Genomic DNA, 12,169 nt, shown 5'->3' on the forward strand with positions numbered 1-12,169 from the left:
AGTGTAAGAGCGCATGTGATTGCTGAGAAGCTCCAACTATTGTTCAAGTCAATCAAAAATTTAGAAATGTAATTAATATATGTTAAACTTTGACATTTATTAAAGAGCTTGTTGAACTTGACATTTTTGTGTCTGTTTGCTCTGTTCCTTTATTAAATGACATTTCTGATGATTCAGCTCTTGCACATGGTGCTGAGATGGAACTGTTTTTGAAAAAACTTAGTGAACTGGCAAAAGTGACAGGACCAGCGGACTTGCCATGTTTGCTGTTGCATTACTTGTGAAATTCACACAGGAATCATCAAAGGGTTTCGAAGGCTGCTGTGAATCTGAGAAAGAGCAAAGATGCTGTTTAATGCTGTCATGTACAGCACCACCTGCTGGTGATGATAGGAATGATTCTTCTCTTCATTAATGTTTTGTTTTTACCTTCTGTTCTTGTCTTTCTTTTTCCTCTCCTTTCTTTTCCCCTCTCTGATTCCTTTTCAATACTGACACGCAGTAATCCATATTTAAAAACACCCTTTGTTCACAGATCTCATACTACTGTTTCTCTCACCCAGGACTGGCCATTTGATGACGGTGCAGCTCCTCCTACGAAGATTGTGGATGACTGGCTCAGTCTGCTGAAGAATAAGTTTCGTGAGGATCGAGGCTGCTGTGTGGCTGTGCACTGTGTGGCTGGACTGGGTCGGTGAGTGGTAGGAAATCAGTTATACATCACACAACTCCAAAATATAAAGAATTGCATATCTCTAATTGGACTGAAAGTAGTACTGGTTATTGATACAGATTTCCTGATTTGATTTTTTTTATTTCTATAAGATTTGATTCTGTTCTAAATAATTTACGTATATTTAAGTTATAACCTCCTGAGACCCAGCATGACTGATGTGTGCATTTTCTATTTCCCTTTTTGATTTGTAACTAATAGCGCCTAATAAACATGTAATAAATACATTCTTGAGCAAATAGTTTTCCTAAAAGTTTGTCCACATATGGGGACAGCAGGAGTAAGTTGTGAAATTTTAAATAAGACGAAGCTATAGAAAGTCAGATTTTTTAAATCAAATTGTTTATTATGTTTCCAGGAGTTTGGTTGTTTTTGAGACATTACAGACATTACATCAGATATTAGAATAATTAATTGTAATTCAAAGTAATGGCTAGCATCATCCAATCACTGCCAACCATGTTTACAATAAAATGATACCTTATAAATTCTGCATCTATGTACTGATTACCATTGCCCCATGTCTGCCAAGCATGTTGAGTAATTCAAACATCATCTGCAGCATGAAACTGAACTTTTGGTCTGATTTTAGGAGTGAATGCACTCAGATGCATAGAGCGCTATTGGCTGATCCCTTGCTCCTTTTTTAGTAAATGCCTTAACCTCTAGTGTGCTGTATGTCTGCACTGGTCTCAGAACAGTTTGAAATACACCTTATTTTCATCATGTAAAACCTCTGAAAGCAGTATTTTTCAGCTTTTGGTCAACCCATTGATTCTCACTGTGATAATGCACTGTGAATATAGGAATGCATTTACTAATGTTCATGAATAGAAACAAATTGTACAGTGATAACAAATGAAAATAACAAAATGTAAATTAAAATGAAGAGAAGTGACCCACAGATGTGTTCATGTTGAAAGTTATTCAAAATAACTAACATGTTTTTTCAACTTTTGATGGAATGATGTCCCAAAATCCATGCACGTGGACATCATGTTTATCAGCACGTGAAAAATGTATGCATTTTTTTAAAGCGGCATATCAAATGAAACTAGAGACGCTACTCTTTACACCAAAACAGGTTTCTACGAAAACACTTCCAGAGGCACTTTTGTTGGCTCAGCACCTGCAGAAGCGTCACGTGGCTCAATGTGCCAAAAGTTTATCCCTTAAACGACAGTCTAGAGTCTTGTAAACTGTATTCAGTCGGTTTAAATTATGTGTTACGTATAGCGAAGCCAAAATACAACGTTCACGCATGTGAACACGGGATCACACTAGGATAATGTCCATTTTGCTTACATATAAAATAAATTTTCTCTCAATTAATGCTGTAAATTATACAGGGAACCTTTTAACTTTGTTCACTTTTAAAACTTACATTTAAAAAAGTAACATCAGGGCCCAAACTATGCAGTCAAATTTGTGTATATTTTTACATAATTCTGCAGACACAGATTGCAAGCAGGTCTAATTGCTAATTTTCAGCCTGGTGTAAGGGCATTGGGGTTTAGGTATTTAGAACGTGTAGACCAGAGTATATAAGTTGAGCATCAGCAGTTTCCACTCCCCAAGATCTGCAATCACTCCGCTTTAAATCCACTATGGGTTTCAATTTCCTGCGCTTTGCTCGCTCCCATCTCACTTAAGAGAGAATCCCTGCTCAAATTTTGCTCCAAACCATAATTTGCACCCAGATACAGCTCCATTTTAACATGCAGTGAATTCTTGCTGACATGGGTGGTAATATGTCTTATGCTCATGATGAAGAGATCTTGGAGCATTATAGAACAAAGACGCTCCGTGCTCCAAGCAGAATCACGCAATAATACTTCCTGCTCTACTTCCACATTGCACCACTCTCATACTCTTTTATAGACTTTAAAATGCTTATCTGACATCTCTTGCTCATGGTGGTCAAACTTTGTTGGTGAGCTTCATACTCTTTCTCAAACATATCAAGCCTATTAAACAGGTTTCCCCAGGATTTGTTGCTTTCTGTCACAATCAGAATGCAATCAAGGATTGTGTGTGCAAAATCTCTGCCAGAGCTTTAAACTGGCTTGTGTTAGTGCAGTGTTTGAGATTTACTATTTACATTTGTTAATTTGTTAATAATAATTTTTTTGCATTACCACAAATACCTTCTGGCGACAGTTCTCAGTCTTGGCCTGTGTCCTCTCCCGGCCAAACTCATTCTCCCTGCCTGACCACTCTGTGCCAAAACTTATTGTCCACTTAGACGCACAATATTAATCCAAGTTTATTAATCGAGACACAAAGGTTGATGTCCAAAGATGGAAATGGTATAAGCAGTTCTCTAAAATGCTCCACTGTGTTCCTTATATCTCTTCTCAGCTGAGGAGCCTGGTGTAGTCACTGTGTTGACCTCTTATCTTGCCAGATGTCAAAACACACACAGACCTTAATTAAGCTGTGGCGCTTAAAGCATCAAGCCAGTCGGTCAAAATGCAGGAGTGGTGGTAGGCTAATGGCACTGCGGTTATCCCTGCCTGCATCCCCCCCACTTTGACCTCCGACCCTTTCGCCAAAAAGTTAAGCACCAGCCTCTCTGACGTAGGCTGCCGTTCTTGTGGGAGCCCTCTGCAGTTTTAGACAGCGAGCCAATGTTTGCTTTACTAGGCCCAGTTTGCTTTGTTACGCATTGGAAAGGGACACACTCAGTGGAGACTTCAAAGCTCCTTGTATCCTTAGCGCAGCTGGTAAAAATAGATAAAGGTCCCTAAGAGGGAGTGATATCACTCTTCAATTAAAAATGTATTTTATTCTAGTAATTTTGACATTAGCGTATCATGATATTAGTTTAATAAAAACATTTATATATATATATGGCCTAACTGTTCTGGTTTTAAAATATAAAGGATTTTCAGGACTGCATTATTATGACAAAAAATATTTGATTGTAATTAATTTCTCTTGATAATTGTAATTGCTATTTAATTTGATTTATATAATTTACATTAAATCCTTGTATATGTGGGCCAGATGTGTGCCATATTCATGTAGGCTACACATCCAAAATAAGTTCAAAAATGTGTCCCTGAATTACATTATGGACAGTCTTGATTTACTGATGTGCACAACAACAATAAACAGTGATCTTCACATTGATCCTCTTAACAACATAAAAAAAATCTAATTGTGAATAAATGATACACAATGAGCAACACACATGTCTGTGATTGGTTACTATGGTTACTTAACAACTGCACACAAAAAAACACGTCAACAGAAAAGTTTAATGCAGCATGAGTAGACTTGAATGGAATGCAGTAATTTACACTTCCTGATTAGTTATTTGTGGCAGCTGTATTTGAAATTTTTTTATTTTGCTGTAATTGTGCTGCCTGGTTATCGCTTGACCCCTATATTTGTAAAAGCCTCCTGTGTAATACAATAATGTGTCTTACCTTTCACAAAAACCTAAACTACTTCAACTGAAAACTTGTTGTCACATGCACTAGGTAGAAACCCTTTTCCAAGAAATGCCTGTTGCTTTTCTTGGGCTTCACACACAAGCTGTTTGAGCAGTTGAGGTTTCCTGGTTGTAAATGCTGTGTGTATGTTGCAGTGCTCCAGTCCTGGTGGCTCTGGCGCTTATAGAGAGTGGGATGAAATATGAGGATGCCATTCAGTTCATCAGACAGTGAGTATACATTACAGCAAACAATACATCTCCGACACCTTTCAGTAAACGATACAACACCTAGTCATAAAAGCATGCAAAATCATAGTAAATGATGCAGGACTAGAGCATAATGAAGAATTATTCAGTACTAACACAATGCCAAAATGATGCAGTGCTAATTTATCACAGTGATTTTGCAGCATTAACATGTTGTAATTAAGTAATTGTGCAACACAAATTATTCAGATTACAAATGATGTGCATGATACAAATGAATTAGGACTTGTAGTATAGCAAAATGGATTTTAAAGGTATATTCAGTGTCCAATTCAAGTTAAGCTCATTTGAAAGCATTTGCGGCATATTGTTGATGACACAGAAAATAATTTAGACTCATCCCTCCTTTTCTTTAAAATAAAAGCAAAAATCGAGGTTACAGTGAGGCACTTACAATGGGACCAATTTGTGGAGGGTTTTGGAGGCAGTAATGTGAATCTTATAATTTTATAAAAGCAATTGCATTAATTCTTCTGTTAAAACTCAAAGTATTATTTGAGCTGTAAAGTTGTTTAAATCATAATTTACAGTCACTTTTACAGGGGATTGGCCCCATTCACTTCTATGGTAAGTGCCTCAATGGAACCCAGATTTGTTCAAAGAAAAGGAAGGGCAAGTCAAAATAAATTTTTGTGGTAATCAGCATTATGCCACAAATGCTGTCAATTGAGTGTTACTTGTATTGAACTCGGAATATTTCTATAAACATCTTATATTGGTCTTTAGTTGTTTTTTGCCTGTATTTTGCCATGGAGTTAAAAAACAAGCAAACAAATAAGCATATAGTTTAGCATTAACAAACATAATTTAGTGCTAATGCATTACAGAAATAATAATACAGTAATAACAGATTATAAAAATTGTGCATATATTAATACTTTGTTTACCATATTTGTTAAGATAATTTTCACAGATCAAAATTCTCAGTTTTATGGTTGATGGCTACATGCACATATATTTTCCACAGGAAACGTCGGGGCGCCATCAACAGCAAGCAGCTGACATACCTGGAGAAGTACCGCCCCAAACAGAGACTGCGTTTCAAAGACCCACACAACCACAAAAGCAAGTGCTGCCTCATGTGATCCAGTTTCACCAGCCTGCCTCTGAAGCACCCATTCATTATGGACTAAAATTACCAATCCATCGCATTTGAACTCTTGTTACTTTTCAGGAAGGGAATTTTACCCCCTTTGGTGTATATACGGGACCCCTTCACACAGGGTCTTTACCATCTCAGGGCAGTGAAAGACAAGCCTCTTGAATTTTGTCTTTACACACAAACCCCCATCCTAATTGTTTTCACAAATAAATTGTGAACACCCACACAAACACTAATGCATACTCTTCTACACACTCAAATTTGCAGTCAACACTCTGTACAAACAGCACACAGTCCAAAGATGATCATGGCCAGCCACCTGCTCCTCTGGCATGGTGAACCACAATGAGGTCACAGAACAAAATCACTGTTTAATGTTACCCTCTTTATTTCTTATGAAACCACTTGACTGTCCTGATCTTAATTGTTTAATTAAGGAGTTTCAGAATGCATGTCACTAAAGTGACCAAGCTTTTTTAAGGATGTGAGTGACTGGGTTGGCCTAGCGCTCTTTTTTTACATTGTACCATGAATCTTCTACGGGATTAGAGTTTTGCACCACTGGCTGTTAATTATTAGAACTGGGGGAGTCAGTGAAGTCTAGATTGTCACATAGCACACATTCACATTTTTACTAAGTTTTGACTTGTTTTTGCTGCCTTTGAGGTGTTTTGGGGGTACACAGTGAAGGTCAGATCTCTTTTGTGAACTTGCTCACAGCATTGCTTTGCTCATATAAAAGTCCAGCTAATCTGAAACACTGCAGTGTCCCAGAATGCTAGCAATGAACTGAGAGGAATCCATGCTTAATTTAATAAAACCATAAGAGAGCGTTCTTACACTTCATTCAAAGTAATAATCCAGAATCGCGGCGTTATGGAAAATTGCACAATTTTTATTTATTTGTGCTCACTTGACACTGTGATCACTTGTCACTGTTATATTATGGAGACTATAGAATTTCAGAATCAATGCAATTTCAGAGTAAAAGGATGGTTCACCCAAATAAGAACATTCTGTCATTATTTACTCAACCTTATGTTGTTGCAAATTATAATGACTTTATTTTATCCGTGGAGCACAAAAGGAGATGTTAGGCAGTATGTTAGTCCCACTTTCATTGCATCTTACAACAAAAGTTAATGGTGACTGAGGTTGTCATTCTGCTTAACATCTCTTTTTGTGTGCCACAGAAGAAAATCATACAGGTTTGGAGCAAGTTGAGTGAATGATTACAGAATTTTCATTTTTGGGTGAACTATCCCCTTAAACTATTTTTCTTCATAATGAGAAATGGCATCACATGATCTCTGCCTAACCAATGGTCCTGTAGACACCATTGAAGGAATGTCTAATTGTTCTGCAAATCAGATTGCGCAATTAAGCAAATATTAAAGAAATGTCCAATAAAGGTGTATCTCTGCATAATTCTAGAAAACATATAGAAGAAAGATTACATTTGACAAATACAGTATATATGTTTACCCTTCAATATTCCTCTACAAAAGTAAAGGCAGGAGACTAGCCATATCTAATTTTAAAGGAACAGAATTAGCTCACTCCAGTTGAGATCTGAATGTTCGGATGGGGGATCAGGTTGTTACATTTGCACCTCTAACTTTGCTAACTAGACAGATTTTGTATTCTTGAGGAAGTAATGTCACTCACGAGACAGAGTTTCACAGACAAGCTTTTTGCTGTGTAGGAGAGATATATTTAAATCTAAAGTGGTTCTTCAGTTAAAAGTAAATGAAGCTGCCATATGTTGCACATATATAAGGGCTTTTTCCACCAATATATACAGATCCGTAATGAAGGATGAGCAGGTCAGTGAGGCTTTACATTCAAACTGTATCTCATGTTTATCTTGCCCTCATTCACTCAGGATCCTGAAAATATCATCTTAATCATTCACTTACAAGTCTGAACCTAGCCCATTTTTCTCCCCTAATATTCAGTCAGAGCTCCATCAGTTTCAATTAGCGAGTTCTCAGAGCTGAACTCATTACCCTCACCTTGGGTGACATAGTAGTATCTATCTTAAAATGTGTGTGGGAGGTAGAGATAATCTGATTTGGGTATGACACAATGAACAAGCATTCGTTGTTTCCCTGATCATATCTATCTGTACTTTTTCATATGAATATGATTGATAAAATGAGCTTTAATACGACAACACAGAAAGTTAAAAATGTTGTATATATGTCTCTTATTTTGTAAAAATTGGTTCAGTTGTTAAATCTGAAATCTGGATTTGTAAAAATAAAGGAAATCAATTCATTTCATCAAAGTGTTTTGCTCTGTACCGCACAGTGCCTTCTCACTGGACAGGATCAATGTAAACCACACACACCACTTAATGGTCATTCTGGTTTTCATCATCTCTACCTGATTTTGAGTGTACAGTGATGTAAAAAAAGTATTTGTCCCCTTCCTGATTTCTTCTATTTTTGTGCGCTTTTCATACTAAATTGTTTTAGATCTTCAAACGAGATATAACATATATCTTCAAATTGAAGCAAAACATTTTTATTACCTATATCACCCATATGAAAATGAACTGCCCCCTTAAACTTAATTGCTGGTTGTGCCACATTTAGCAGCAACAACTGCAACCAAATGCTTTCGATAACTGTTTTTCACAACACGGTGGTGGAATTTTGGTCCACTCTTCTTTGCAGAAATGCTTTAGTTCAGCCACATTGGAGTTTTTTCAAGCATGAGCTGCCCATGTAAGGTCCTGACACGGCATCTCAATCGGGTTCAAGTCAGGACTTTGACTAGGCCACTCCAAATCTTTAATTTTGCTTTATTTGAGCCATTCAGGGGTGAATTTACTCTTATGCTTTGGATCATTGTCTTGCTGCATAATCCAGTTGAGTTTGAGCTTCAGCTCATGGACTGATAGCTAGATTTCTCCTTTAGGATTTTCTGGTAGAGAGCAGAATTCATGTTTCCCTAAATTATTGCAAGTCGCCCTGGCCCTGAAGCAGCAAAGCATCCCCACACATCACACTACCACCACCATGCTTGACTGTAGGTATGATGTTCTTTTTGTGGAATTCTGTGTTTGATTTACAGCATATGTAACGGGACACCTGTCTTCCAAATAGTTCCACTTTCAACTAATCAATCCACAGAACATTCTCACAAGATCATGAACAGTGACCTTTATTGACGTGAAAGAGGCCTGTGTTTCCTTGGATGTTGTCCTTGGCTTTTATGTGACTTCCTGTATGAGTTATCACTGTGCTTTTGGAAGGTCAGCCACTTCTGGGAATGTTCACTACTGTGCAAAGTTTTTTCCTTATCATTTCTGGCATTTCTTACCTTGGCATAGTGTGCTATGGGCTGAGATCTTTCGGACAACTTTATGCTGCTGTAAAAGTTCTATTTAGGTGTTGATTTGATTGAACAGGGCTGACAGTAATCAGACCTGGGTGTGTCTAGTCCAACTGAACCCCATTATGAATGCAGTTTCATAGATTTGGGGATTTAGTAACTAAGGGGGCAAATACTTTTTCACACATGCCCAGATGGTATTGGATAACTTTTTGCTTCAGTAAATAACGTTATCGTTTAAAAACTGTATTTTGTGTTTACTCAGTTTGCATTTGTTTTATGTTAGATTTTGTTTGAATTATCAAAACAATTTAGAATGAGATATACAATCCACCAGGGGCGGAGCCAGGAGTTTTTCAAAAGGGTGACCAGGCAGGGGCAAGTGATCAGTCTGTGGTGGCACAGCTGTGGGGGCGGTGCGGGGAGTACAATGATTCCTTTGGACGGAGAAGTTTGGCGAACTTGGTGTGCACACATGTTAAGTTTATACAGTTGTACAGAGATGATTTCCCCTCTAAAGAACAAAATTGTGCCAAAAAAAATGACTAAAACAGCAATTGCGAGTGGAGTGTCCAATGGGGTGGCCAGGCTTCGGTCCATGGCCACTGGCCACCCCATAGCTCTGCCACTGCAATCTACATAAACAGAAGAAATCAGGATGGGCGCAAATACTTTTTTACAACACTCCATTTTCTGTCAAATCTGTTGCTGGTCTAAACAGAACTACTACAAAAGACATTTAAGATTTACACCTTTAACTCTTAAATCCATGGGGATTCTGCAATTCGGGTCTTTAGAGATCTGGGCCCATATTCACAAAGATTTTTATCTTACCATTAGGAGTTCTCCAAAGAGTTCCTAGCTTGGAGATTTGAAAGCTTAAAACTTATTAACAAAACTGCTAAGAGCAAGTTTTACTAATGAAAACTTATGAGTAAGGCGGATTTGTCCTCATTGATATGAATGACATCACGTTTTATTAGCGCGTTCTTTTAAATCGCCCACAGTTATTTGTAGACAGGGAACCTCTATTTGTCAGCAAAGACAGACAATGATATGTATGTATGAATCTTGGCACTGTAGTCCTGGAATATGCCTGTGCCGTCAGGGTAGAAAATATCCATTCATGGGATAACCTGGTCATTCAGTACATTCAAGTAGTCAGCTGACTTCATTTTATTGATGCATAATGTTTCTGAGACTAGACCTGACCAAATGAAGCAACCTCATAACTCTGCCTCCAGAGGCTTGTACAGTGGGCTCTATGCATGAAGGGTGCATCGCTTCATGCGCTTCCTTTCTTACCCTGACACACCCACTGCTTTGGAATAGGGTAAATCTGGAATCATCAGACCACATCACCTTATTCCATTACTCCACAGTACAATCTTTATGCTACCTAGCAAATTGAAATCTTTTTTTTCAGATTAGCCACACTAACAAGTGACTTAATTGTGGCCACACATATGTTTAGTCCCAATCCTGTAAGTTCAAATTACTTTGTACTTTTGCTTCATTGGTCTTACTTTCACTATTAAACATGGCCGTGAGTTCTACTGTCGATTTTTTATGATGGAACACAAAGCGTTTTAAAGATCTCTGATCACGATTTTTCGAGATTTTTTCCGATCACATTTCTTCAGCGAAGCTGATGGTTCACCAAGCTTGCATCCCGTCAACAGCATCAAAACACTGGGTAGCCCCACAATTCCCTGTGGATGCCCCCTTTCTTCTCTGCAGTGAGTGCACATCCACAGGAAAAAATACGCTAGGAATTGTCGGACAATGTGCGTTTTGGAGAGGGCAGATATAGTTTGAAAAATTATTCTGCTGATGAATGACAAAAATTACAAATTCATCCACAAAAAATCACCCTATTTATTTATGCGATAAAATGCATTTAGAAAATAGAATTTTCATTTCACGTCAACTTCACCGTGAATACGGGCCAAGAGGTATGCCTTTAAGTGTTAATGTTAAAAAAGGTCTACAATGCATGATTGACACTACCATTCTGAATACTGAATACATTCTTTTGATTGCATGTGAACAAACAAACTGGTCTTACACAAGCTTTTACCTGGTATTTTCATTGATTTTCACAATGTTGTTGTGGAAGAATAACTGAAGATATGGTATGTGTTGTAATTCTTGCAGCTGGTAATGTATTTTAGTTAAAATATTTCCTGCTGTGTGCGCAACAATTTCTGAGAATTGTAGTACATTGTTTCTTATTAAGGACATTTGGCTCCATCAGTGTTGTTTTTTTAAGGCAACAAGTTTTTTTTTTTTTTTGTTTCTCCACCTATAAAGCAAACTCAAATGCTTCCAGCATTATACTTTGACATAAAAGTTATGATTAGTATATATATACACACACACACACACACACACACACCACACACACACACACACACACACATGTTGTGTTTCCATGTTTTATGGGGACTTTCCATAGACATAATGGTTTTTATACTGTACAAACTTTATATTCTATCCCCTAATCCTAACATAACCCCTAAACCTAACCCTCACAGAAAACTTTCTGCATTTTTACATTTTCAAAAAACATAATTTAGTATGATTTATAAGCTGTTTTCCTTATGGGGACCGACAAAATGTCCCCACAAGGTCAAAAATTTCGGGTTTTACTATCCTTATGGGGACATTTGGTCCCCACAAAGTGATAAATACACGCTCACACACACACACACACACACACACACACACACATATATATATATATATATATATATATATATATATAAATGACTTATGGTGCTGTAAGTGATTTTGTCATGGAAGAGAAGAAGAGATATCTCACATGTCTCTGTGACATTAATAGACTCTGTAAACGGCAAGAAAAAAGGTGTTCGCAGGCCATGGTCTCTGACGCTTTCTGCCTGTCAGTAATTTAGCATGTTTTGATAGTGTTGTAGTTGCAGTGAATTATTGAATCTTAATGCCAGTTTTATGCCAGGTTGTTCATAACAGCTGTCAGTTCAGGGCACTATTTTGACACTGTTGTTTTTGACTACTGCTTCTGCTCAATGTCGGTCTCAGTAAAGCTAATTTGGTACAGTATATTTGGAGTGCTGGGTTTTGGAAAGAGGGGGCATGGCTAATCCAAAGGCTCAGTTTGTGGAAATTCTAGAACAGCTAAAATCACTTATAGAACCTTTAAATTTGTATCTGTTTCACACCTACACCCATCATATTGCATTGTACGGTCCTATTGAACTGAGATATTCTTCTGAAAATCTTTGCTTGTTTTCAGCAGAAG

General features: G+C 37.5%; 1 protein-coding gene across 3 annotated transcripts in view; it reads left to right on the plus strand.

The window, feature by feature from the left end:
- Positions 1–7,820, plus strand: part of LOC127655524 (protein tyrosine phosphatase type IVA 3) — a 51,482-nt gene extending 43,662 nt beyond the window's left edge. For all 3 annotated transcript variants that reach the window (XM_052143403.1, XM_052143401.1, XM_052143402.1), the window contains 3 exons: positions 564–694; positions 4,329–4,403; positions 5,410–7,820. In XM_052143403.1, coding sequence (XP_051999363.1) covers positions 564–694; positions 4,329–4,403; positions 5,410–5,527 — 324 coding nt within the window. In that variant the 3' untranslated portion in view covers positions 5,528–7,820. The remainder of the gene's footprint in view (positions 1–563; positions 695–4,328; positions 4,404–5,409) is intronic.
- The last annotated feature ends 4,349 nt before the right edge of the window (positions 7,821–12,169 follow it).

The sequence above is a fragment of the Xyrauchen texanus genome, chromosome 15 (assembly GCF_025860055.1).
Source record: "Xyrauchen texanus isolate HMW12.3.18 chromosome 15, RBS_HiC_50CHRs, whole genome shotgun sequence".
NCBI classification, from domain to species: Eukaryota; Metazoa; Chordata; class Actinopteri; order Cypriniformes; family Catostomidae; genus Xyrauchen; species Xyrauchen texanus.